The sequence below is a fragment of the Prionailurus viverrinus genome, chromosome D1, assembly GCF_022837055.1.
Source record: "Prionailurus viverrinus isolate Anna chromosome D1, UM_Priviv_1.0, whole genome shotgun sequence".
In the NCBI taxonomy this organism is placed as follows: Eukaryota; Metazoa; Chordata; class Mammalia; order Carnivora; family Felidae; genus Prionailurus; species Prionailurus viverrinus.
The window spans coordinates 233,271-260,901 of record NC_062570.1 but is presented as its reverse complement, the minus strand read 5'-3'; the positions used below and the strand labels follow the sequence as shown (position 1 = coordinate 260,901).

General features: G+C 39.8%; 1 protein-coding gene across 7 annotated transcripts in view; it reads left to right on the top strand.

Annotated features, from left to right (window-relative positions):
- LOC125175982 (uncharacterized) overlaps window positions 1-27,631 on the top strand; it is a 139,435-nt gene that overhangs the window by 74,100 nt on the left and 37,704 nt on the right. For all 7 annotated transcript variants that reach the window (XM_047876679.1, XM_047876681.1, XM_047876683.1 and 4 more), the window contains one exon: window positions 8,863-8,892. In XM_047876679.1, the coding sequence (XP_047732635.1) occupies window positions 8,863-8,892 (30 nt within the window). The remainder of the gene's footprint in view (window positions 1-8,862; window positions 8,893-27,631) is intronic.

Below are 27,631 nucleotides of genomic sequence, written 5' to 3'. Positions count from 1 at the left end.
ACTGGCTTTCTTATTGGCATGAGAAATGTTTCTTTATTCCCTCACTTTATTTTTTTAATTTAATTTTTTATTTTTTTATTTTAATTTTTTATTTTTTTAAAGTTTACATCCAAATTAGTTAGCATATAGTGAAACAATGATTTCAGGAGTAGTTTTCTTAATGATCCTTACCCATTTAGCCCATGCCCCCTCCCACAACCCCTCCAGCAACCCTCAATTTGTTCTCCATATTTATGAGTCTCTTCTGTTTTGTCCCCCTCCCTGTTTTAAATTATTTTTGCTTCCCTTCCCTTATGTTCATCTGTTTTGTCTCTTAAAGTCCTCATATGAGTGCAGTAATATGATTTTTGTCTTTCTCGGACTAATTTCACTTAGCATAATACCATCCAGTTCCATCCATGTAGTTGCAAATGTCAAGATTTCATTCTTTTTGATTGCCGAGTAATACTCCATTGTGTGTGTGTGTGTGTGTGTGTGTGTGTGTGTGTGTGTGTGTGTGTGTATATACTCACCACATCTTCTTTATCCATTCATCCATTGATGGACATTTGGGCTCTTTACATACTTTGGCTATTGTTGATAGTGTTGCTATAAACATGGGGGTGCCTGTGTCCCTTCTAAACAGCACACCTGTATTCTGTGGATAACTGCCTAGTAGTGCAACTGCTGGGTCGTAGGGTAGTTCTATTTTTAGTTTTTTGAGGAACCTCCATACTGTTTTCCAGAGTGGCTGCATCACCTTGCATTGCCACCAACAATGCAAAAGAGATCCTCTTTCTCTGCATCCTTGCCACCATCTGTTGTTGCCTGAGTTGTTAATGTTAGCCATTCTGACAGGTGAGGGGGCATCTCATTGTGGTTTTGATTTGTATTTCCCTGATGATGAGTGATGTTGAGCATTTTTTCATGTGTCAGTTGGCCATCTGGATGTCTTCCTTTGAGAAGTATCTATTCATGTCCTTCGCCCATTTCTTCTCTGGATTATTTGTTTTTTGGGTGCTGAGTGTAATAAGTTTCTTATAGATTTTGGATACTAACCCTTTATCTGATATGTCATTTGCAAATATCTTCTCCCATTCTGTCAGTTGCCTTTTAGTTTTGCTGATTGTTTCCTTCGCTGTGCAGCTTCTTATTTGATGAGGTCCCAATAGTTCATTTTTGCTTTTGTTTCCCTTGCCTCCAGAGACTTGTTGAGTAAGAAGTTGCTGTGGGCAAGATCAGAGAGGTTTTTGCCTGCATTCTCCTTGAGGATTTTGATGGCTTCCTGTCTTACATTGAGGTCTTTCATCCATTTTGAGTTTCTTTTTGTATATGGTGTAAAAAAGTGGTCGAGGTTCATTCTTCTGCATGTTGCTGTCCAGTTTTCCCAGCACCACTTGCTGAAAAGACTGTCTTTTTTCCATTGGTAATTCTTTCCTGCTTTGTCAAAGATTAGTTGGCCATATGTTTGTGGGTCCATTTCTGGGTTCTCTATTCTGTTCCATTGATCTGAGTGTCTGTTCTTGTGCCAGTACCATACTGTCTTGATGATTACAGCTTTGTAGTATAGCTTGAAGTCTGGGATTGTGGTGCCTCCTGCTTTGGTTTTCTTTTTCAAGATTGCTTTGGCTATTCAGGGTCTTTTATGGTTCCATACAAATTTTAGTATTATTTGTTCTACCTCTGTGAAGAATGCTGGTGTGACTTTGATAGGGATTGCATTGAACATGTAGATTGCTTTGGGTAGTATCAACATTTTAACAATATTTGTTCTTCCTATTCAGGATCATGGGATCTTTTTCCATTTTTTTGTGTCTTCTTCAATTTCTTTCATAAGCTTTCGATAGTTTTCAGTGTGTAGATTTCCACCTCTTTGGTTAGATTTATTCCTAGGTATTTTATGTTTTTTTGTGCATCTGTAAATGGGATCGATTTCTTGATTTCTCTTTCTGTTGCTTCATTGTTGGTGTATAGGAAGCAACCGATTTTTGTGCATTGATTTTATATCCTACAACTTTGCTGAATTCATGAATCAGTTATAGCAGTGTTGGTGGAATCTTTTGGGTTTTCCATATAGAGTATCATGTCATCTGTGAAGAGTGAAAGTTTAATCTCTTGGCCGATTTGGTTGCCTTTTATTTCTTTGTGTTGTCTGATGTCAGAGCCTAAGACTTCCAATACTATGTTGAATAACAGTGGTGAGAGTGGACATCCCTGTCTTGTTCCTGACCTTAGAGGAAAGGTCTCAGTTTCTCCCCATTGAGGATGATATTAGCGTTGGTTTGTTCATATGTGGCTTTTATGATCTTGAGGTATGATCCTTCTATCCCTACTTTCTTGGGGCTTTTTACAAAGAAAGGATGCTGTATTTTGTCAAATGCTTTCTCTGCATCTATTGAGAGGATCATATGGTCCTTGTCCTTTCTTTTATTGATGTGATGAATTACGTTAATTGTTTTGCGGATATTGAACCAGCCCTGCATCCCAGGTATAAATCCCACTTGGTCGTGGTGAATAATTTTTTTAATGTATTGTTGGATCCAGTTGGCTAATATCTTGTTGAGGATTTTTGCATCCATGTTCATCAGGGAAATTGGTCTATAATTCTCCTTTTTAGTGGGGTCTCTGTCTGGTTTTGGAATCAAGGTAATGCTGGCTCCATAGAAAGAGTTTGGAAGTTTTCCTTCCATTTGTATTTTTTGGAACAGTTTCAAAAGAATAGGTGTTAACTCTCCCTTAAATGTTTGGTAGAATTTCCCTGGAAAGCCATCAGGCCCTGGACTCTTGTTTCTTGGCAGATTTTTGATTACTAATTTGATTTCCTGACTGGTTTTGTGTCCGTTCAAATTTTCTATTTCTGTTTCAGTTTTGATAGTGTATATGTTTCTAGGAATTTGTCCATTTCTTCCACATTACCCATTTTATTGGCATATAATTGCTCACAATATTCTCTTATTATTGTTTTTATTTCTGTTGTTTTGATTGTGATCTCTCCTCTTTCATTCTTGAGTTTATTTATTTGGGTCCTTTCCTTTTTCTTCTTGATCAAACTGGCTAGTGGTTTATCAATTTTGTTAATTCTTTCAAAGAATCAGCTTCTGGTTTCATTGATCTGTTCTGTTTTTGTTTTGTTTTGTTTTTTGGTTTTGGCAGCATTAATTTCTGCTCTAATCTTTATTATTTCCTGTCTTCTGCTGGATTTGGATTTTATTTGCTATTCTTTTTCCAGCTCCTTAAGGTGTAAGGTTAGGTTGTGTATCTGTGATCTTTCTTCCTTCTTTAGGATGGCCTGGATTGCTAAATACTTTCCTCTTAGGACCGCCTTTGCTGTGAACCAGAGGTTTTGGGTTTTGGTGTTATCATTTTCATTGACTTCCATGTACTTTTTAATTTCCTCTTTAACTGCTTGGTTAGCCAATTCATTCTTTAGTAGGATGTTCGTCACTCTCCAAGTATTTGTTACCTTTCCAAATTTCTTGTGGTTGATTTTGAGCTTCATAGTGTTGTGGTCTGAAAATATGCACGGTATGATCTCCATGTTTTTGTACTTACTTAGGGCTGATTTGTGTCCCAGTATATTCTGGAGAACGTTGCATGTGCACTGGAGAAGAATGTATATTCTGCTGCTTTAGGATGAAATGTTCTAAATATATCTGCTAAGTCCATCTGGTCCAGTGTGTCATTCAAAGCCATTGTTGCCTTGTTGATTTTTTGATTAGATGACCTGTCCATTGCAGTGAGTGGGGTGTTGAAGTCTATGATGGTATTACTATTGATGAGTTTCTTTATGTTTGTGATTAATTGATGTATATATTTGGGTGCTCTCACATTTGGCACATAAATGCTTAGAATTGTTAAGTCTTCTTGGTCTATAGACCCCTTGATTATGAAATAATGCCCTTCTGCATCTCTTGATACAGTCTTTAAAGTCTAAATTGTCTGATACAAGCATAGCTACTCTGGCTTTCTTTTGTTGACCATTAGCATGATAGATAGTTCTCCATCCCCTTACTTTCAATCTGAAGGTGTCTTTAGGTCTAAATTGGGTCTCTTGTAAACAGCATATCGATGGATCTTGTTTTCTTATCCATTATGTTATCCTATGTCTTTTGATTGGAGCATTGAGTCCATTGACATTTAGAGTACTGAAAGATATGAATTTATTGCCATTATGGTGCTTGTAGAGTTGGGAGTTTCTGGTGGTGTTCTCTGGTCCTTTCTAATCTTTTGTTGCTTTTGGTATCTATCTATCTGTCTATGTCTATATCTATATCTATATCTATATCTATATCTATATCTATATCTATCATCTACATATATATCTATTTATATCTATCTTCTCTTTTCTCCCCTCAGAAAGTCCCCTTAAAATTTCTTGTAGGGCTGGTTTAGTGGTCACAAACTCCTTTAATTTTTGTTTGTCTGGGAAACTTTTTATCTCTCCTTCTATTTTGTATGACAGCCTTGCTGGATAAACAATTCTTGGCTGCATATTTTTCTGATTCAGCACACTGAATATATCCTGCCACTCCTTTGTGGCCTGCCAAGTTTCTGTGGATAGGTCTGCTGCAAACCTGATCTGTCTTCCCTTGTATGTTAGGGACTTTTTTTTTTCCTTTGCTGCTTTCATGATTCTCTCCTTGCCTGAGTATTTTGTGAATTTGACTATGATATGCCTTGTTGATGGTCGGTTTTGTTGAATCTAACGGGGGTCCTCTGTGCTTCCTGGATTTTGATGTCTGTGTCTTTCCCCAGGTAAGGAAAGTTTTCTGCTATGATTTGCTCACATAAGCCTTCTACCCCTATTTCTCTCTCTTCCTTCTCTGGGACACCTATGATTCTGATGTTGTTCCTTTTTAATGAGTCACTGATTTCTTTAATTCTTAAATCGTGCTCTTTTGCCTTAATCTCCCCCTTTTTTTCTGCTTTGTTTTTCTCTGTAAGTTTGTCCTCTATATCGCTGATTCTCTGTTCTGCCTCATCCCTCCTTGCTGCCGCTGCATCCATCTTTGATTGCAGCTCAGTTACAGCATTTTAAACTTCCTTTTGGCTATTTTTTACTTCTTTTATCTCTGCAGAAAGGGATTCTAATCTATTTTCAACTCCAGCTAGTATTCTTATTATCATGATTCTAAATTCTGGTTCAGACCTCTTGCTTGTATCTGTGTTGGTTAAATCCCTGGCTGTCGTTTCTTCATGCTCTTTCTTTTGGGGTGAATTCCTTTGTTTTGTCATTTTGAAGGTAGAAAAGGAATTAATGAAGTAAAAAAATTGAAGTTAAAAAAATAACATTAAAAAATACTAAAATTAAAAATTAAACACACACACACACAAATCGAATAGATGATACTAGATCCTAGGTGTGTTTTGGTCTGTGTGTTGAATGTGTTTTGACAGATTAGGGGAAAAAAAGGGTGGAGAGAAAAGAAAAAAAAAGGAAATCGGTTAAGAATTTGAAAAAATGAATACACTGAAGTAGACTAAAATGTGATGATGGGGGTAAAATAGAGTTTGAAAAAATATACACAAAAGTAATGAATATAGTATAAAAATTAAAGAAAAATATTTTTAATAAACATTAAAAATAAATGTTTTTTTTTTCTTTTCTGTATTTAAGAAAAAAACGAAAAGGAGAAAAAGTAAAAAAAAAGGAAAAAAGAGAAAAAAAAGAAATCATTGGAAAATTTGAAAAAGTGAATACACTGTAGTAGACTAAAATAAAATGATGGGAGTAAGATAGAATTTGAAAAAATTTACATAAAAGTAAAAAATATAGCAACAAAAATTAAATAAAAATATTTTAAAAATAAATGGAAAGGAAAAATGAAGTTTTTCTCTTTCTGCATTCAAGAAAAGGAAAAGAAACAAAAAAGAGGAAAAAAAAGAAAAAAAAGGAAATTGTTTGAAAATTTGAAAAGGTGATTACACTGAAGTAAACTAAAATAACATGTTGGAAGTAAAGTAGAAGTTGAAAAAATTTACACAAAAGTAAAACATTTGGAATAAAAATTAAAGACAGATATTTTTAATCAAAATTGAAAATACAAATGAATTTTCTCTCTTTCTGTATTCAAGAAAAAGAAAAGAATTGTAAAAGAGGAAAAAGAACAAGGAAAAAAAATGAAAAAAATTGAATAGATGAACCTGTTAACAGATTGAAGTAGGACTGAAATGGCCTCATTTTCCCCTAGAGGTCAGCCTATGTAGCTCTCTATAGTCCATAAATTAAGCCAGCGATGAGGCTTGTGTTCTTGAAGAGCGAAGTTGCCCCACTGGGTGGGGTTCAGTGTAACAGCTCCGCTCTCCTCTAGATGGTGCTGCTAGCTTACTGGGGTGGATGGTTGCGTGCTTGTAGGTGCGTATGCTCATGTGTGGGAGCAGTGAAGACCCACCACCCAGGTACCCAGTCTGTTCTCCCAGATCAGCACTTGTGCACTGGTCCTCTATCTTCAGCTTTCGTCCACTCCTTGCTTTTTCACTCTCCGTGATCAGGCTCCAGGCTGTACCTCTCTCCCAAGTTTTGTCTCAGATGCGGCTGTTTTCCCTGGCCCCTTACTTCCAAAGGACTGTGGCTTTGACCCGTTCCGCCCCTCTGCAGGAGGGTTTCACCGAGCAATGGCTGAATGAGCAATGGCTGAATATCGGCTGCACCCAGGAATGCCCGCTGGACTCTGCTATTGCCGGTGCCCTGAGACTGTGGCCAGGCACCAGCCCACCCCAAAAAAGGATTGCGAGACAGGGTAGCCTCAGTGTTTCAGGGACCGTGGAAAATCACAACACACATCTGGCACCAGGCTTCACCTTTAACGACCTTGCCCCAGCACCAGCTAATGTGGCCGCTTTCTGGGGTGTTCTGGGACCAGGTGGCTTCAACAGTCTCTACCAAATGTCCTTCCAGCAGTGGAACTGCTTTTCCCCGTGTGACCCGAGAAACTCCTGGACCTCGCTTTGTTCCTGGGGATTCGCCCTTCCCACCAGAGCAACACCAGGTGTCAAGCTGTGGAGTTGCAGCCTTTGTGCTCTCCTTGTTTACAGTCTTAATGGAATTTAAACCCTCTCATTTTTCCTTTCTCCCTTTTTAGTTTAGTCCCTGTGGCTGTTTCGAATTTTCTACTTTCTCTCCAGCTGCTTTTGGGGAGGGGTGCTTTTCCAATATGCTCCCCCTCTCCCCAGTCTCTATCCTCTCTCCACCTGCAAAAGGGGTTCCCTAACTTTCACAGCTTCTCACTCCCCAACTTCAGCTCTCTGCACCATCTACCTGCTGAATTCTATGGTACACGTTGTGCAGATTGTTGTGTTAATCCTCCAGTCAGTTTTCTAGGTGTGTAAGATGGTTTAGTGTTGGTCTGGCTGTATTTCATGGATGCAAGACACACAAAAAGCTTCCATGTTGTTCTGCAATCTTGGCTCCTCTCTCATTCCCTCACTTTAAATCTTCAGGTGACTTTAGGTCCAAATAAGGCTTTGTAGGCAGCATCTGGATAAGTCTTGCTTTTTTGTTTGTTTGTTTGTTTCTTTCTTTTTTTTTCTTTTGTCCATTCTGACACCCTACCCAATGTCTTTTGATTGGAGCATTTAGTCCATTTACATTAAGAGTAATTATTGATAGGTATATATTTAGTGTCATTTTACTAGTTGTTTTGCCATTGTTTCTTGATGTTTTCTCTGATCATTTGTTGTCTATATAACTTTTGGTCTTTCATTTCCACTAAATGGGTGCGATTTAAATATTCTTTTTTTTGACTGGTAGTGCATTTCTTTACTTATTTTTAATATTTCTTCTTGTTTAAATTTAAACCCAAGTTAGTTACCTTATAGTGGAATACAATTTCAGGAGTAGAATTTAGTGATCCAACAAGTACAAAGTATACCCAGTACTCATCCCAAGTGTCCCCCTAATGTCCAATACCCATTTAGCCCATACCCCTATTCAGTAATCCTCCAGGAACCCTGAGTTTGTTCTCTGTATTTAAGAGTCTTTTATCATTTGACTCCATGTTTATATCTTATTTTTGCTTTCTTTTCACTATGTTCATGGGTTTTATTTCTTAAATTCCACAGATGAGAGAAATCATAGGATGTGTGTCTTTCTCTGACATATTTTGCTTAGCATAATAGAGTCTGGTTCCATCCATGTTATTGCAAATAGCAAGATTTCATTCTTTTTGATTGCCGAGTAATATTTCACTGTATGATTATACTACATCTTCTTTATCCATTCATCAATCAATGGTCATTTGGGCTCTTTGCATAATTTAGCTGTTTTTGATAATGCTGCTGTAAACATTGGAGTGCATATGGCACTTTGAGTCAGCATTTGTGTATCCTTTGGATAAATACCTTGTAGTGCAATTGCTGGGTCATTGTGTAGTTCTATTTTTAGTTTTTGTGATAAATCTCCATACTATTTTCCAGAGTGGCTACATCAGTTTGCATTCCCACCAGCATTGCAAAAGGGTTCCCTTTCTCTGCATCCTTGCCAATACCTGTCGTTTCCTGAGATGTTAATTTTAGCCATTCTGATAGGTGTGAGGGCGTATCTCATTGTGGTTTTGATTTGTATTTCAGTGATGACAAGTGAGGTTGAGCAACTTTTCATGTGTGACCAGTCTGGATGTCATCTTTGTTAAAGTGTCTTTTCACCTCTTTGCCCATTTCTTCACTGGATTATTTGTTTTTTGGGTGTTGAGTTTGATAAATTCTTTATAGATTTTGGATACTAACCATTTATTTGATATGTCACTTGCAAATATCTTCTCCCATTCCATTCAGCTGCCTTTTAGTTTTGCTGATTGTGTCCTCTGCTGTGCAGAAGCTTTTTATCTTGACGTCCCAATAGTTCATTTTTGTTTTTGTTTTCCATGCTTCTGGATACACAACAAGCAAGAAGTTGCTGCGGCCAGGATCAAACAGGTAGGTTTCCTGTTTTCTCTTTTAGGATTTTGATGGTTTCCTGTCTTACATTTAGATCTTTCATCCATTTTGAGGTTGTGTGTGTGTGTGTGTGTGTGTGTGTGTGTGTATGTATGGTTTCAGAACATGGTCCAGGTTCATTCTTCTCACTGTACTTCTCTAGTACCATTTGCTGAAGAGATTCTTTTTTTCCATTGGATATTCTTTTCTGCTTTGTCAAAGAGTAGTCAGCCATATGTTTGAGGGTCCACTTCTGCATTCCCTATTCTGTTCCACTGATCTATGTGTCTGTTTTTGTGCCCGTACCATACTGTCTTGATGATTACAGCTTTGTAATACCCAATAAAGTCCAGAATTGTGATGTCTCCAGCTTTGTTTTTCTTTTTCAACATTACTTTGGCTATTTGGGGTCTTTTCTGGTTCCATACAAATTTTAGGATTGTTTGTTCTAGCTCTGTGAAGAATGCTGGTTTTATTTCATAGAGTTTGCATTTAATGTGTCACTTGCTTTGGGTAGTATTGACATTTTATCAATAGTTGTTCTTCCAATCCATGAGCATGGAATGTTTTTCCATTTCTTTGTGTCTTCTTCAATTTCTTTCATAGACATTTTGTTGTTTTTTCTTTTAATTTTTTTAATGTTTGTTTTTGAGAGAGAGAGAATGAGAGATAGAGAGAAAGAGAGAATGAGAGACAGAGAGAGAGAGAGAGAGAGAGAGCGAGCATAAGCAGGGGAGGGGCAGAGAGAGAGGGAGACACAGAATCTGAAACAGGCTCCAGGCTCCGAGCTGTCAGCACAGAGCCTGACATGGGGCTCGAACCCACAAACTGGGGAATCATCACCTGAGCCAAAGTTGGCGCTTAACCGACTGAGCCACCCAGGCACCCCTCTATTGTTTTCAGTGTACTAGTCTTTTACCTTTTTGGTTAGGTTTATCCCTAGGTATTTTATGGTTTTCAGTGCAATTGTAAATGAGATCAATTCCTTGATTTCTCTTTCTACTGGTTAATTATTGGAGTATAGAAATGCAATCAAATTCTGTATAACGATTTTATATCCTGAGGCTTTCCTGAATTCCTTTACGAGTTCTAGCAGTTTTTTGGTGGAGTCTTTTGGATTTTCCACGGAGAGTATTATGTGTGTAAGGAGGGAAATTTGACTCCTCCTTGCCAATTTGGACGCCTTGTATTGCTTTTTGTTGTCTGATTGCTGAGGCTGGGACTTCCAACAGTATGTTGAATAACAGTGGTGAGAGTGGTCATGCCTGTCATGTTCCTAACTTTAGGGGGAAAGCTCTCAGTTTTTCCCCATTGAAAATGATATTAGCTGTGGGACTTTCGTATCTGGACATTCTCATGTTGAAGCATGATCCTTCTATCCCCCCTTTCATGAGGGTTTTTTTTTTCATCAAGAAAGGATGCTCTATTTTGTCAAATGCTTTTTCAGCATCTATTGAGAGGATCATGTGGTTCTTATCCTTTCTCTTATCAATGTGTTGTATCCCATTAGTTGATTTGTAGACATTGAATCAGTTGTGCCTCCCAGTAATAAATCCCACCTTATTGTGGGGATTCATTCTTTTTATGTATTGTTGGATCCAATTTGCTACTTTTTGTTGACAATTTTTGGATCCAGGTTCATAAGGGAAATTGGTCTGTAGTTTTCCTTCTTAATGGGTTCTTGGTCCAGTTTGGATTCAAGGCTATGCTGGACTCATAGAATGCGTTTGGAAGTGTTCCTTCCATTTCTGTGGCCATGATCTTATCTTTTTCTTTCATTTGGGATGCATTCCTCGTGTCTTGGAATTTTGGCTGAGTATTTGCCTTCTCTGTGTTATAAAAGCTCATGATGTTACCTGCCTGTGAGATGAATGGCTTTATGAAGAGGAGGTCATCTAGTGTCCAGGGACTGGCCCATCAGGGAGTGTCTGTGGTGTGTGTTGCATGCACTGTTTTGTGTTCTGGCTGCAATATCCTTCAGGCCAGTTGTACGGGCAATGTATAGTCCTTGGCCAGAATGTGGTGAGTCTTATCTAGTTCTGCTCTCATCTGCTTGTTTTTTTTTGTTTTTTTTTTTTAATTTTTTTTTTCAACGTTTATTTATTTTGGGGACAGAGAGAGACAGAGCATGAACGGGGGAGGGTCAGAGAGAGAGGGAGACACAGAATCGGAAACCGGCTCCAGGCTCTGAGCCATCAGCCCAGAGCCTGACGCGGGGCTCGAACTCCCGGACCGGGAGATCGTGACCTGGCTGAAGTCGGACGCCCAACCGACTGCGCCACCCAGGCGCCCCTCTCATCTGCTTGTTAAATGAGACTTGAAACGACTGCCACTAGAAGTGAAGCCCTGCACAACTGTCTGGACAAGAGAGGTGGTGTGGTCATGGGCTTCACCTGGTCTTCTGGGGAAGGGGCCAGCTCCATTGGGTCTGAGGCAACCTTGAATGACCTAGAAGGGCAGTCTCGCCAGAGCATAGGAAGGTGAGGTTGGTGTAAGCAGCATAGGCAGCCAGTGTGGGAATTGCCTGGTTTCCAGCATTTGGCTCTATGTTTATGCTGGGGGAAGAGGAGGACAATGGCACCACCCAGCTCCTCTGTCCTAGCTCCTTTGTCCCCTCATTGTGAACACTACCTCTCAGGGATGCTCTCCACGATGAGTGTATAATCTCCCCACTGTGTGCCCGGGCAATGTACAGACCTCTGTTTCCATGCCATCTGCCTGCAAGTTGTTGGCTGCCTTCTCTTTAGGAGTAGGCCAGTGCCCTAATGCCTGTATCCCAGCCAAGCCTGCTAACCTTTAAAACTCCACATTCTCAGGGTGCCTGGATGGCTTGGTTAAGTGTCTGAGTCTTGATCCTGGCTCAGATCATGACCTCGTGGTTGTGGGATTCTCTCTTTCCCTCTTGTCCCACCCCTCCCTTGCATGTGCTCTCTTTCTCTCTCTCTCTCTCAAAATAAATAAACTTAAATTTAGTGGCTGGAGTACCTTATTTAGGCAAGATTGCCTCCCTGAGGGGAATGGAAGAGGTCTATGAGTTAAATTTCTAACACTGACTAGGAAATTCTTTGCTGACTGGTTAAAGGTTACATTCCTGCATGAATGAAATTAGGTTTAGTGACATGGGGCCTTAACATAAGTAACTCCATGATGGGCCTGTGATTTTTCTTAACATTCCAAACACAAATTTCAACACATCCATTTTTTTATTAAAAATATAGCCCTAAATAAAATTTTAGCTATCTACTGCTGGCCCGATGATCATATCCTGTAAAACTGTGACCATCTCCTAATCATAGCTGAAGATCAACTCTGGCTCTAAGATCTTTGTGGCTTTAAGTTACGTTGATGTATGTTACTAAGATCTTTGTGAGTCTAGGTTACTGCTGGCCTTTTGGCATTTTGACCCAGGGACCCCCAGCCAGGTTGCTGAGCCATCACTTAGGCACAGAAGCACCCTTTCCAAGTCAGCTCTCCCTAAAGCGTTGTCTTTTCCTTTGGTACTTCTGAGTCTTACCCTTTTGCAGATCACAGGCTGTGATGGACATCCCCTCATGCAAACCTGTCAACGTGGACCAGAGAAAGCTGCGTGCCTGTGACTGCCACTTCATGGTCACATCTTTTCCTTCTGAAACCCCTTGAACTCCCTATCATTATTCCAGTCTTTGAATATCTCTTTGATTTGGAAATATTTGATACTCTTGTATTCCTGCCAAAAATATGCATGAAAATATTAAAGCAAGGATTCTTTACAATAAGTGAGCTACTCACAATGATTCATCTGGCCGTGTGTATATTTTTATTTTTGACAATGTTCAGGCATGATGTGAAGTACATCCTGTAAAATCTGAGTATCATTCATTATCTAGGATAACCACCTTTATGGAAAGCCATTCAATGACATGCTCGTTCAAGATCACAAAAAATACTTAATTTACATACCACATAATACAGTGGTATATACATATGTTATTATCTTAAAATATGTAAAGTAGATGTTTCTATGAAGTGTGTATCATGCATTCAGTTTTCTGCACCATGAATGCTATTATTTAAATTAAACAATAGTAATAACAGTAAGAATAGGTACATATCCATCACTAGTAACTAATACTGGAACTAGTCATATAATATTATGTGTTGAAAATATAAAAACCATGATTACTAATAATCTTTTCATTCGTGATGGGTTTGTAGTTACCAGAAAAATTGGGAAGATATTATTGAGTCTCCACATACATCAGACTCTTTTCTGACTATTGATGTCGTATGAGTTGGTACATGATCACAATCAATATCCCAAAGAGATATGATCGTATTAACTAAAGTTTATATTTGTATTCAGATTGCTTCGGTTTTAACCTCTTCTGTCTCAGACTCATCCCAGCTGGCACATTACAGTCATCCTGTCTCCTTAGGCTCCACTTGGCCATGACTGCTTTTAGATTTTCTATAGTTTTCATAATCTGCAAAGTTTTGAGGGTATGTTTGTAGAGTGTATTTTGTAGAATGATCCTTGGTTGGGATATGTCTAATGTTTGTTCAAATGCTTAGGCCAGAGTTACTGTGTTTTGGACCAGAAGATCCAGAGGCATAATGCCATTCATAATTAACACTTCACATAAAGGTTGTTTACTCTGAAGATTTGGGTCTTTTGTGGTTCTGTACAAATTTTAGGACTGTTCTAGTTCTATGAAAAATGTTGTTGCTATTTTGATGGCGATTGCATTAATTGTGTCAGTTGCTTTGGGAAGTATAGACATTTCCATGAAATTTGTACTTCCGATCCATGAGTATGGAATATCCTTCTATTTCTTTGTGTCATCTTGTATTTCTTTCGTCACTGTTTTACAGTTTTCAGAATATAAGTCGCTCACCACTTTGGTTAGATTTATTCATAGATACCTTATAATTTGGTGTACAACTGTAAATGGGACTGTTTTCTTAATTTCTCTTTCTACTGCTTCATTATTGTTGTCTAGAATTGCAACCAATTTCTGTACAATGATTTTGTATCCTGTGACATTGCTGAATTCATTTATCAGTTCTAGCAGTTATTGGGTGGACTCTTTAGGGTTTTCTATATATAGTGTCATGTAATCTGCAAAGTGTGAAAGTATCACTTCTTCCAGATTTGGAGTTATTTTATTTTATTTTATTTTATTTTATTTTATTTTATTTTTTTATTTTATTTATTTTATTTTATTTTATTTTATTTTACTTTACTTTACTTTACTTTACTTTACTTTAGTTTCTTTATTTTTGTTTCATTTCGTTTATCTGCTGGCTGTGGCTTGGACTTCCAGTAAATTGTTTATTAACAGTGGTTAGAGTAAACATCCTTGTCTTCTTCCTGACCTTACAGGAAAAGCTCTCAGATTTTCCCCATTAAGGTTGATTATAGCTGAGGGGTTTTCATAGAAAACATTTATTACATTGATGTATGTTCCCTGTAAACCTATTTAGGGGGTTATAATCATGAATGGATGTTGTGCTGTGTCAAATGCTTTTTTCTGCATGTATTTGAATGACAGTATGGTTCTTTTCTTTTAACGTTTATTAATTTTGAGAGAGACAGAGTGTGAGCAGGGGAGGGGCAGAGAGAGAGAGTGGGAGACACAGAATTTGATGGAGGCTCTTGGCTCTGAGCTTTGAGCACAGAGTCTGATGTGGGACTTGAACTTACCAATCATGGGGTCATGACCTGAGCTGATGTCGGACTGTTAAAGGATTGAGCCATCCAGGGGCCCCGATCATATGGTTCTTATCCTTTCTCCTGTTGATATATTGTATCACATTGATTGATTTGCAAATATTGAACCATCCTTGCAGCTTGGGAACAAATCCCACTTAATTGTGGGATATATTTACAGTTGTTATATCTTCTTTTTGGACTGTACCCTTTACTGTTATATAGTGTCTTCCTCTGTCTCTTGTTATGTACTTTTTTTTAAAGTGTATTTTTTCTGATACAAGTATTGCTACTCCAGCTTTTGTTTTTTCATCCGTTCTTACACCCTACGTATCTAGATTGGAGCATTAATTGCATTTACCTTCAAAGAAATGATTGATGTGTATGTATTGCCATTTTATTACCTGTTTTCTTGTGGTTTCTAATGATTTTCTCCGATCCTTTGGTGTGTGTCTTTCATGTTTTGCTTATTTTCTTTAGTGATATTTTTGATTTCTTTATCTTTTCTTAGCATATTTATGGCTAGTTTTAGTATATGGTTACTGTTAGGTGTTTATATAACCTCGTCTGCATTTAGCAGTTTGTATTAAGTTGATGGTCATTTACCTTGGAACCCATTATTATCTCCTCCCTAGGTTTTTGGTAGATGCTATTATATTTCAAATCCATTTCTCTGAGTTCCTTAACAGATTTTTTATAGAAATACTCATTTTTTTACTTGATTTGTGTCTTCTACCTCTATACTGTCACTTTTAGTCTCTCCTTTCCACTCAAAGAGTCCCTTTTAATATATCTTGCAGGAATGGTTTAGTGGTACAAACACCTTTAGTTTTTGTTTGGGAAAGTCTGTGTCTCCTTCCATTCTGAATGGTAGCCTTTCCGTGTAGAGTACTCTTGGCTGCTGATTTTTCCATTCAGCACTTTGAATATGTGATGTTACTAATTTCTGGCTTGCCAAGTTTCTGTTCAGAAATCTGGTAGCTAGCCTTATGGGTCTTCCCTTCTAAGTTAAGGTCTCTTTTGTCTTGCTGCTTTTAAGAGTTTTTCTTTATTGTCACTGTAATTTGCAAGTTTGCTTATAATATGTCTGGGTGTTGGCCTGATTTTGTTGATTTTGATGGGAGTTCTCTAGTCTCCTAGATGTGGATGTTTGTTTCCCTCCCCCCATAGGGAAGTTTTCAGCTATTATTTTCTCAAATAAGTTTTCTGCCCCCTTTCTCTTTATTCTGGGAATCCTACAATATGAATATTATTATGTTTACTGTAGTCACTGAGTTCCCTTAGTCTCATCTCACATTGCAGAATTCTGTTGTCTCTCTTTGGTTCAGTGTGATTAATTTCCATTACTCAGTGTTCGAGGTCACTGGTTTGTTCCTCTGCTTCTTCTATCCCTCTGTTCATTCCAGAAAGCATGTTTCTCCTTTATTGTGTCCTCAATGTGTACTGTGTTATTTCTTATCTCCCTCTTCTACTCATTTCGCAAATCCATTGAGTATCCTTATGATCATTGATCATACAGAGCCTTAAATTCTGTATCAGGTATATTACTTATATCTCTGTGGCTTAGATCTCTGGCTGTGGCTTTGACTAGGTCTTTCATTGTGGATAAACATCTCTGTGTGTCCATTTTGTCTGTCTCTCTGGCTCTATTTCTCTGTGTTAAAAAGTCAGCTATGCCTTCTGCTCTTGAAACTAATGCCATTATGAAGCATAGGTCCTGGAGACCTCAGCAGTGCACGTCTCCATTTATAGGACCTGGACCTCCAGGAGGATATCGTATGGGTGTTGCTCACTCCCTGATGTTGTGTCTGGTTTACCTTTCCTTTCAGTGCAGATGTCTGCACTGATTGTGTGCCTGTTGTGGGCTGTGCTTTCTCTCAGTCGTGTTAGTGGTACCCAGGCAGGCCAGCTGTGGGGTGGTATGCCCGCTGGGTAAGGTGGGGTCAGGGCAGGAGTATTAGCAAAATTTCACAGGACTACTAGTCCTTTGCCAGATTTCCCGATGTCCTTTGGTGGCTGGGTACTGTGGACCAGCAGTGGAAGCTAGGGTCTTGAGGATATCCACAGACCTTGTCTGTGCCTGGGGACTAGTGGCTGGGTGAGACAGATGAGGGTGCCTGGATATGCACAGCTGGGTGAGGTTCAGATGTGCACAGCATGCTGTAGCATCTTGTCGAATAGGGTGCTCTTGTGGTTTTAAGAATGTTTGCACTGAGACCAGCAGGCTTGGTGTGGTGAGTCCCCCAGTGAGCCCTTGGGACTGGCACACTTCTAACAGGTTAGGTAGCAAGTGTCTGTGCAGCCTCACCCTCTGGTGGGTGCTTCTATGTTTATTCTGGGAGGCTGGGGGACAAGAATGGTGACTGTGAGCTCCCTCATTGTTGGAGAAGTCCTCCAAATACTCAGGAATCAGCATGAATACATCTGTCTCCTATTGACTCGGCATTGTGTAAAATGCCATGTTTACGTTGCCTCTCTACACAGGCAAAGACCTGGCTATCACTCATCCTCCTGGATCACCCAGTGCTGGGTCAGCTGACCTCCAATGCTCCAGGATGTAAACTCAAGGGAATTCAGCCCCTCTGGTTTTAATGCCAAATGTTATGGAGATTAGTCTTCCCTGTGTCAGCTCCCTGGTGTGAGGGCTCACTTTCTCTGACCCTTCTGCAGACAGCCAGCCTCCACCTTTCTGGCCCTCCTAAACTTTCTGATGCAGCTTCTCTCTACTTCGGTGTGGAGTTTGTTCTGCCAGTCTTTGGATTGCTCTCTGGTTCATGGACTTGAATGTGGATGTTATGTAGTTGAAAACATGGGACAGGGTGAGCTCAGGGTCCTCATACTCTGTTATTATTAATTTTTTAAATGTCTTATCATTTTGGAGTTTTGAGACATGGACAGACAGACTCATATCACACATGCACTTCAGGATTAGAAAGGAACTTTCCCACATTTGCTTCTAGTATTTTATGTTTTGAAACTCTCTTTATTGAGGTATAATTTACATATGACAAATAGCCTCAAGTTAAAGGGTATAATTTGATGAGACATGAGGACACAGGACCATGGGTACAGCACCGTGAAATCATATGGTTTCTCCCTAAACCTTCCATCATGATCCATTTGTGTCTAACGCTAATGTTGCTTTTGACGTAAGGTCTACTTTTTTTTCATGTTTTCAGATATTGTCCAGGTGTCTGAAAGCCTGCATTGGGGTACCTCCTTTTCCAATAGTCTATATTTCCATAAGTATTGCATTCGGTCTACCTTTGGACTTTTTCTTTTCTTGTATCTCTCTGTATATTCACATACTTTTGTTGCACTACTTTAATGATGAGGCCTTCATCATTGCTTTAATTTTCACTAAATGGTATGAAGTTCCACTCATGACAGAAAGCACAGGCTTCCTGTGTTAGGTATTCAAGAGCAAGGCAGATATCCTGAGCACTTGAGCTGAGAATGTCACTCTGTCTTTTTGCCAGCCCTCTTCCCTTCCCTGCAAGACAAGAATCTCCTTTGGTTCACACAGAAATGTGGGTGAAGTCAGTAGAAAACATTCCCTTCTCTCCTCTTCCTTTTATCTCTCAAACTCCTCTTTGCTACCCTCTGCCTTTCCCTTTCTCTGACTCAATCCCCCAAGGCACCTGCTCCACTCCAGCCATGATCAGGGTGTCCTCCAGCTGCTGGCCTCTGTCCTGTCCATCCCTCAGTGAGAAAGCTGGAGTAGGATTATGCAGTTCACAAGGCTGATCAAGAAATCTGTGATCCTCAGAGCCCTCCTGCACAAGGTTGCTGTCTGTGGAAACCTGCCATCTTGGGTGAGGATCTGACTCCATGTGTGGCCTCCTCACCCATCTCCCACAGTCACTGCTCATCCCTGATCCTTACCCACGGTTAGAAATCAGCCATATGCTAGGGTCAGGTACCTGTCTCTGTGACCCCAAGGCACCAGGAGTCAGTGAATATTTCTAAAATAAATGGGCAGGTATTCTCTCAGAGCACAAGAACCCCATGCATCTAGAGATAGGAAGTTACCACCACCCCCAAAAAGCTCTCCCCTGCACAAAGGGTTATCTTGCTACTATCCTCCATCACCACAATTTCTGCTCATTTGTTACCTGTGTGTACAGGAACCACACTGTGTGCATTCAGTGGGGAGTGAGAGTAGGTCCTCCTAGAGCAGACACTGAAACAGAGACATAATGGTGAAAGGTGTATTAAGGGATAATAAGATAAACAAAGTGGAGGGAGCAGGGTGGTCAGGGAAAGCTTGCAGGTAGATCTGACACATTTTAAGATATATAATCACCATACTCTGTCATCTCACACAGTCCTCTTCAAATTTCAAAATAGTTGTCGTATAAGGCAGTGAGATTTATGAGATTTGGGGTTATTTCCCTATGGTCTTATGTTTTCCTACATGCATTCTGTCTTCTGTAGTTTATCTGTGGCCTGAGATGAACACTTTAGTGGGTGGCTGCATCTGCGAGTCTTTATGTAATGGAATAAGATTGTCTTCAGATCTCAGATGTAGATCTCTGATATCACATTCTCGTAATTATCGTTTCTTTGTTTGTCTGGTATGGCCTGAATTTTAATAGAAAAAGTGTGTCCTTGTCTTATTGTTTAAAATGGCAATCCCCAATCACTGGGCTGAGGTGTTAACAGTCTTAGTTTAATGAACTTCCGTGGCCATCTTTTTTTGATGATCATTTGTGTGGAGATATCTTAATTGAAACTGTGAGAAGGGTGAGTGGACACTTCCCAGACATTTTGCAGATGCATTCTGTATTCAATGTATTCTTTTTGTTATGTCCTTAGAAACAAATATTACCCCTGTTTCACAGATAACACACCTTAGGCTCTGTGTAGGTCCCACTGAGAATTGGTATTTGGGCTGAGAGAGCAGGAACACAGGCAAAGCCTCGGGATATCGTGAGAGAAGTTTGAGGAGATAGATGCAAAGCTGTAGTCAGGGTGATGACAGGGGTCCGACAGGGGTGGCATCTGGCCAGCCCTGAATTGTAGGTTGACCGAGGCTGAAGGCCAATGCAGGCACTCAGCTGATCTAGATCCTGTCTTCACTTTTCGTCTCACTGAGGGATATGAACATAGGCAGACAAACATTTCTCTAAGACCAAGTTAAATAACCTATATATCCAGGGCATATTTTCACCCATAAATATCCAGAACCTTCAGAAAATGCAGGGAGACAACTGCTTCTTTAGATGGTTACCTAGGTGCACTTCGACAAAAATGCCATTTCGGAGATGAACCCTGCATCGTGCAATTAGAGTGATCCCACATAGCAGCTCTATGTGGACCTCATGCTCTCTGCTCAGGCTGTGGTCAGGAATGGCCTCCAACTGCATCTCACTGACCCCAGCACCCTCCCCTCTGCACCTCCTCAAATTATGCTTTTGTCCTCAACTTCCCTTCTATTCCTGTGTGATTCAAGTTTCCCCCACTCCTTCACTGGTGTTTCCATTATGGTGACTACAAGGTCTGTGTCATATAATGCATGTGCCCCATTTCACACAGGACATCTGAGGGACCTATACTTAGGGGTGCGTCTTATCTTTCACAGAACTCAAAAAATTGTATCTGTAAAATATGCAACTGTACTCCCAATACATCTGCCTTTGTGTAAAAATCCTCTTTCTTTTTGACAAGAGAAATGTACAGCTGACCTCATTACAGGTAACTGACACAGACCATTGTACATATGTCCTGAGAAACTTGAGATATGTTACACTGTCCTCAGGCAGGTTTGCATTGAATTTCCAAGTCCTCACAAGCATCTCTACATCATTCCCTCCAAGTTTTTCACGAAGAAGATGAATATGCTTTACAAGTTCTCATCCAGTTCAGGTCATCTTACCAAATGAAAGAGGTGGAGGAGAGGTGGCTAATAGCCCATGACTAGTGTAAAAGGACGGTCCATGGGGTATGACGTGCAAGATGGTCGTGGGAAAGGACCAGGCTCTCTTCTATACTTCATGACCCACAGAACATAAAGGTTTAAGGCTTCTGAGACTGTGTCTTCCCCCTCTTTCCAAATAGTAGGATTAGGATTGTTATTTTTTTTTTTAGTAGAGCATATAGGGGCTGAGCTTTAAGAGAGAAGTTTGGAATTCAGTTTTGAGAGTAGACAGCCTGTCCAAGAAAGCCTTGTACTTGGCTCTTAGTTTAGGTTGTGAGAGGTTGTGGATGCCTTGCGTCTGCCTGGATCTAGATGTGGGCCTTGTTCTGAGAACAGGTGAGCTAAATATCTAACCTGAGTTTGAGCAAACTGCAGTTTTTCTTTGGAGACTTTATGGGCCTTTTAAAACCAAAAGTTTTCCCAGGGGGGTGCTGTCTTCGTGTGAAGAGGCATGATCAGGGGAGAAAAGAAGCAAATCATCTAGACATTGTAACAAAGTAGAGGCTCCAGAACACTTTCCATCATACAAATAAGCCTTTAAGGTTTGTGGGAAACATGGAGCCCTCTGTGAAACCCAGGGAGGTTGCAGTCCAGATGTATGGTCATTCCCTGCATGTGAAGGTAAAAAGATACTGGCTATCCTTATCAACTGGAATGTTAAAAAACTACACCACATAGGTCAAGTACAGTGAAAACTTTGCTTTCAGGTGGAGTGGATGTTGCTAGAGTGTGAGGTTTGGAAGGAAGGGGATGTCGAGGGATTATAGTGCTATTTATTGCTCGGAGGTCCTGGACAAAATACTCTCCTCAGCATTGGGTTTTCTCACAGGTATGAGAGAGGTGTTATACGGACTACTGCAGAGGATCATGAGACCATGAGGCTTGTAACATTCTATTATGATGTTGATGCCTTGAAGGCCTTCTTAATTTATAGGATATTGATTAATTCTAGGGAGAAGTTTTGCAGGATCGATCTGAATCTTGACGGGAGGTACACTGTGGATTCTGCCAATATCAGTTGAAGATTTTGCCCATAGAGGATGGTAGCTGATCCAATAGGAATAAATGATCAGTACTTCCAGACTCACCTGTAGTACCGGCACAGACACGGCACAGAAAAGGTGCCAAAGGCTCATTTGTTTCCCCTTTTTGCTATTTTGGTTACTGTTGTCAAATTATAAGTCTTGGATCTCAAGTTCAGAGCATCTCCACAATATTTTAGAAAATCCTTCAAAGGATCCTCTTGGAGGATAGAGATTCCTGGTCTCCTGAGGGAGGCATTCAGTCAGTACTATCTTAAAGTTAGATCTGTATTGTAAACGAGAGGGCAAATGGTCAAAATTTCCTCACGTAAGAGTTGTAAGTTAGGTGCCAACCTTCTGGACCTTAAAGGCGTCGAGAAAAGCAAGTTCTTGCAGACTTGCTCTCAGAGAGCTCTTCTTAGGAAAAGCCACCTGTTAGACCCTCATACCCTCGTTATCCAGGATTGTCAGAGATGAAAAATCTTCTCCTCGAGAGGAAGACACATTCAATGTATCTATTGACCAAAATGCTTCATGGTGAATTTGGTCCCATGAAGGTTCCATTTTTGTTGCAAGATTCTAAGCAAATAAAAGGGCCTGAGCAAAGTTGCAGACAACCCTGAGCAATATATACAAGTGTTCCAAAAGCCAACCCAGGGTGCTGGGGAACGAAAAAGACACACGCCATCCCTAACAAAGGGGACTTTAACACCCGTTTACCGTTTTTCCTAATACCTTCCGGTTACTGTAACTGTATGTGGGGGCTTCTTTCTCATTTATTTCCTGGCTCAATGATTATGGTGATTAGAGCCAACTATCTCTAGTTGGTCTACCTCAGAATGGAGGGTTTCAGGAATGTTCCCAAGCTGCTGCCAAAACTCCTTTTAATCAGTGGAAGTTCTCTGTCTTCTCTAGCCCGACATGGACTGCCTAATTCCTCTTGTTGGTGGAAAAAAACCTGGCGTCTGCTCATCTGTTCAAGTTGACAGACTTTAGGAACAGGAGACCTCTTTCTCTGTCCTCTAGGCTTTTATCTGCCTCAGGCTTTTAGGCAGAATCTTGCCCCTTCTGTCTTCTGCCCCTCCTCCTGTTTCTGCACCACCTTGGGTGAGACCTGCATAACTGGCTCCTATACCATTCTCAATGCCTCAGGCACCATTGTTTTCCCCTCCCACCCTCTAATGTCGGGGAGTGAAGAGCATTCCCTTGGACCACCCACTTCATATCTCCCCACCAGTGTCCCAGGTAAAAACTGGCAATAGGGAACAAATTGAGCTTCTTTTAAGTGGATGCAAGAGAAACTTAATTAGGTATGTAAAGGAGTTTAAGTTTGTTGGCTTATAAAAAGTAGAGTTATCAACATTTTGATACAAAATGCAAAATTTTTTTCTATCTAGGTTTACTAAAATACAAAATTTTTTTCTATCTAGGTTTACTAAAGGTCAAATAAGCTCATGTTGTCTGCGTTGCAATTTGATAGCCAAAAGGTAACTTAAAATGATGATTAATTCTTTCTCAAAGTTTTCATGGGTAATTGTGAAGATAGCTTTCAAAGTCTTTGGTAACCTGAAAAGTATAAGTTTTGCTAGGATGATAAATTGAAATTGAATTCATTGAATATCTAGGTCTTTTCCAAATGAGATAAAGTGCTAGAGGTCTGATTGCTAAACATAGGTTTGTGCTTTTTATTTCTTACTGCACAGAAACAAAGCATATTTGGGTCTTTCAGAAAACATGCTTTTGCTTAATTGATAAATTTGCCATCTACATAATTCTGCTGTAACAGTTTACAATTGATTACTACTTAGTTTTCACTGGAGACTAAGGTTTCTACGAGTTAAAATTCTGCTTAATATAATTAAGATGGATACAAATAAGAAAGTTATTATGTAGAAAAGTAGGAGATATATAAGAAAGATATAAGGAATGGGAATAGATTTTTGTTGAAGATAAAAGAAAGTAATTTTGTCCCAAATGAGACTGGTTGTTTGGAGAAAAGGGGCTTAGGTCACAATCTGAAAGCAAAAGAAAGTTGTAGAAGGTTTGCGAGGGTAAATCTTTGGAAATAAATTTTATATGTGTTCAGGGTGGACTAAGGTTCAAATAAATGGATTTTAAAAGTACAGTGGTAAAAGATTAAAATTCTGCCCTAGTCTCTGTCAAAAAAAAGCAAAGGTTTCTTGGATTGTTGGTATGCTTTTGAGAAAAAAAAAGGGTAAGCAAAGCCCCCCCCCCCGCCCATTTTGTCTGCCCAAAAAGATGGAAGAAATGTGATTTTAACCAAAAGGGCAGGACAGCATGCTCTTTTGCTTTGTTCTACTCTAGCCTTGGTTGAAATTTCCCCTCCTTTGATCCAAATCCTGGGGAGATGGTGACAGTGTCCTCGCTGCCAGACTCCAAATGCTCCACATTTGGGTTGTTTCTGTTTAGATAGGAATGGATGCCTGTGCCATTGAAGGAATAGATCACTATAATATATAAAGAGCTTGTACTAGAATATATAGGAGCCATTTTGCTACACTTAGCCCAATGTCTGCCAATTTATAACAACCTAGATACTCTAAATGGTGGAACATATTGCTCTAGGCACTGCTGAAAAAGGCAAGGAAATAAACCTGTACTTTGGCCCTTTTAGCCCTCTTGGCAGCCAATTTTGTCCTAAAAAAATGGTTTTTGCAAGCCTTTTCAAATATATTTGTAAAGTCGATTACTGTTGGGCCAAAATAAAATTAGTGCATCCTTCAACATCCAGAGAAGTCTTGCTTGGTCGTAGTCGACACCCCCAAAGTCCTGCACGTGGAAAACTGAGGGATAGGAGAAATCAGGGAAGACCAGGTCAATTCTGGGAGGTAGGGTCAAGCCTGGATAAGAGTGACTGCTCCCAGCATCTCATGAGGCTGAGAAAGCTTTTGGCTGCCAATCGAATAGCCAGACAAAATGTAGGGCTAGGAGATGAGGCTTCTTCTCCTGTCCCACTATCAGGGTCAGGACATGAAGCTTCTCCTGGCCAGCTATGGAAAATTAAGATAAGGGATGCCTCTTCCTCCTTTTCCTATAGATGGGCATTTCCCCAACCAAGGCCAATACTCCTGTGGGATGCATTCTGAAAAATTGGGATGATTTTGATCCATAAATTCTAAAATAAAAAGATAAAGACAACTCATTAATTATCATGGGGTTGGAGGCCCTATAGGGAACTTCCAGTTTCCTACTGGGCCAAGGTAATTACATCCCAAGATCCTACCTGGGACTATGACCATCCATTAAGAAATGGTATTGCCACCACTTCCAAGCTTGTGCTTTAGAGATATTGATGAAGTCGAAGGTTAAGCCCTTAAATTATGTTAAATTAGGCACTATTTTACAAACACAAAATGGGAGCCTGATGGCCTTCCTAGAGAGGTTGAGGGAGGCTCTCTTTAAATATATGGCTATCTCCCCTGACACCCCTGAGGCCGAGATGATTTTAAACGACAAATTTGTCACTCAATTGCCCCCAGATATTCAGAGAAAGCTGCAAAACTTGGCTATTGACCTGGAAGGGATACTGGAGGTGGTCTTATGAGCTGCCACCTGGGGACATTACAACTGAGATAAAAACAAATCAAAACAAAACAACAGGAAAGGAGACTTAAGGAAAAGCTGGGGCCTTAGTCATGGCCTTACACACTATGTCAGACAGAGGAAAATGGTCAGCAGAGGCAGGGCCTGAGGTGTGGCCTGAGCACAAGGTGGTTGCCTCCTGTCTAGACAGAGAAGGTGGGGGAAGGGAAGAAGAGGACTCAGAAGCCACGTTTTGTATTTTTAATCTATGCTTGTGTCATTTAGTTTGTAAATTGTATTTGGAGAGATGTAATTTTTGATTCTTGATAGTGTTTGGAAGCTTCAAAATACCTATTGAAATAGGCATCTCATTCAGTTTTGTCAGTTTTAGGACCATAGTTGTTCAATTTAGCTTTGAGAAAATTAAATTTGAGATAACTGAAAGTTCCCCATCTTGGCCATTGAAGTTCTAAATTACTTCTGGTTAAGTCAATCTATTCATTTATAAATGTGCATATGGAGAGGGACCATAGTTTTTAAACATAAAACCATCCAGAGTCCCAGTAGGCAGGATGCCCTCAAAGCATTTTGATGTGTGGGATCCCATTTCTTAGAAAATTTTCAGGGATTCCCTATTTCCAGAAGGAATCAGACCCAAGGCTGGCACAGTTCCAAAGAGAACAGTCGAGCCCCAAACAGATCACAGACTGAAAGATAACACATTTCTAACTGGCAGAGTTCCAATGAGAACAGTCCAGTTGCAAAAGGGAATAGGAACAACGGCCTCACAATTCCGACTGGCACAGTTCCAACTGGAAAGGTCTGATTGTGAAAAGGACTCAGACTGAGGGCCAGTTCAGTTAGGTGCAGTCTGATTCAAAACTGGAATTAGACCAAAAGCTAGCACAGTGCCTTTAGACTGAAGACCAAACGAGTACCCTCTGAGATGATTAAAAAAAAAAAAGATCATATATAGATCCCAATTAAATCCTGGAGAACTGAGACATGAGATATGGAGCTTGAAATCCAGGATAAAACTTGTCCTTAAAACCCCAGGGTAGGCATGAAAGCAACTCAAAAAGTTCCATGGGTACTGCACCTGTTTGCTCGCCAGCTCTGGAGCAGTTGGGGTCTTCTCTGGAGCCCACTTCTGATCACCAAGAATTGTCAACCTTAAAAATAGAAACCACCAGTTATTTTACCAGAAGAAAATGTTTTTATTGAGGAATGAAAGAGAATTGTAATCTGGGACATACAAGCTGTGGCAAAACCATAAGCAAGTACAGGAAACAAAGGAGAGGAATGCTTTTTTAAGGAGAAAGGGGGTAAGCAGGGAACGATGATGAAAAGTCCATTGGAGTAAAATGGGGGTTTGCAATGTGGTGGCTTCTCATTTTCTGAGCTGTTGCAGAGATGGTGGTGGAAAGAGTTTCTCCCCTGTGGCTGGAGAAGTAGATTAGTATCCACATGCAAGATCAAGTCTTTGTAAGGTCAAGGCCTTCTCTTCCTGTTGTGTCTACAATTAATTTTCTATGGTAGGGTGGGAGAGCTGCCCCTATCAAAACATCCTGTATCCATTTTGTCAGGTTTCCCATTACTAATTTTCACAAGTTCATACATGTTTTTGATGAAATGTGAAAAAATGTTTTGAAGGTTTGGGTTTGAGAGCGAACGGCTAAGAAAGAATTCTTGAGATGCCTTTGGTGCAAAATTTTTTTTTTTTTTTTATAGCACAGGGACAGAACCTGTGGGCAGAAAGAGCTGCACTGGGATTTTTTTAATTTTATTTTAAGGAGAGTGAGCACAAGTTGTGGAAAGTGGGCAGAGGCAGAGTGAGAGGGGAGAGAGGGGGAGAGAGAGAACCTCAAGGAGACTCCATGCTCAGCCTCAAGCCTGATTGAGCTTTTCCTAATCTGGAAGAGCAAACATTAGAGAACAAATAATGTTTCAAACAAAAGTCATAAAAATCATATTTTTTCAGTTCATTTAGTGTCACGTTGCTAATCTTTTGTTCAGTTTGAATGTAGCTTTTTAGTTCTAGAAATTCTTGCCCATTTCACCTTTATGATTTTGAAGATATCAAAAACCATATTTGTTTTTTAAAAAAGTTCTTTTTATGAATCTCCTTGAAGATGAAACTCCTTTTGCAAATTACAAATGACTTTAATGCACTTGACAAGAAAATTCAATTATTTCTATCACACAGAACACTTCAAAAATCAGAATACCAAGTGATGACCTTATTATCAAAGCATATGAAAACTTCTGGAATTTCATATATATATTTGAACACTTACAGCATTTACCCAAGCAATACAACCTAAGGTTTATCATTATTTGTTTGAGAGTTCTTTCCAAGTAATTTAACATACCAAACAAAAAAGCCTAATTAATCAAAAGGACTTCATTTACAATTCACATCTTGGGGAAGTTTGTTAAAACCCTCAGAGAATTTTACATTTATTTATTTTTGACAGAGACAGAGCACAAGTGGGGGAAAGAAGGAGACAGGGAATCCAAAGCAGGCTCCAGGCTCTGAGCTGTCAGCACAGAGCCTGATGTGGG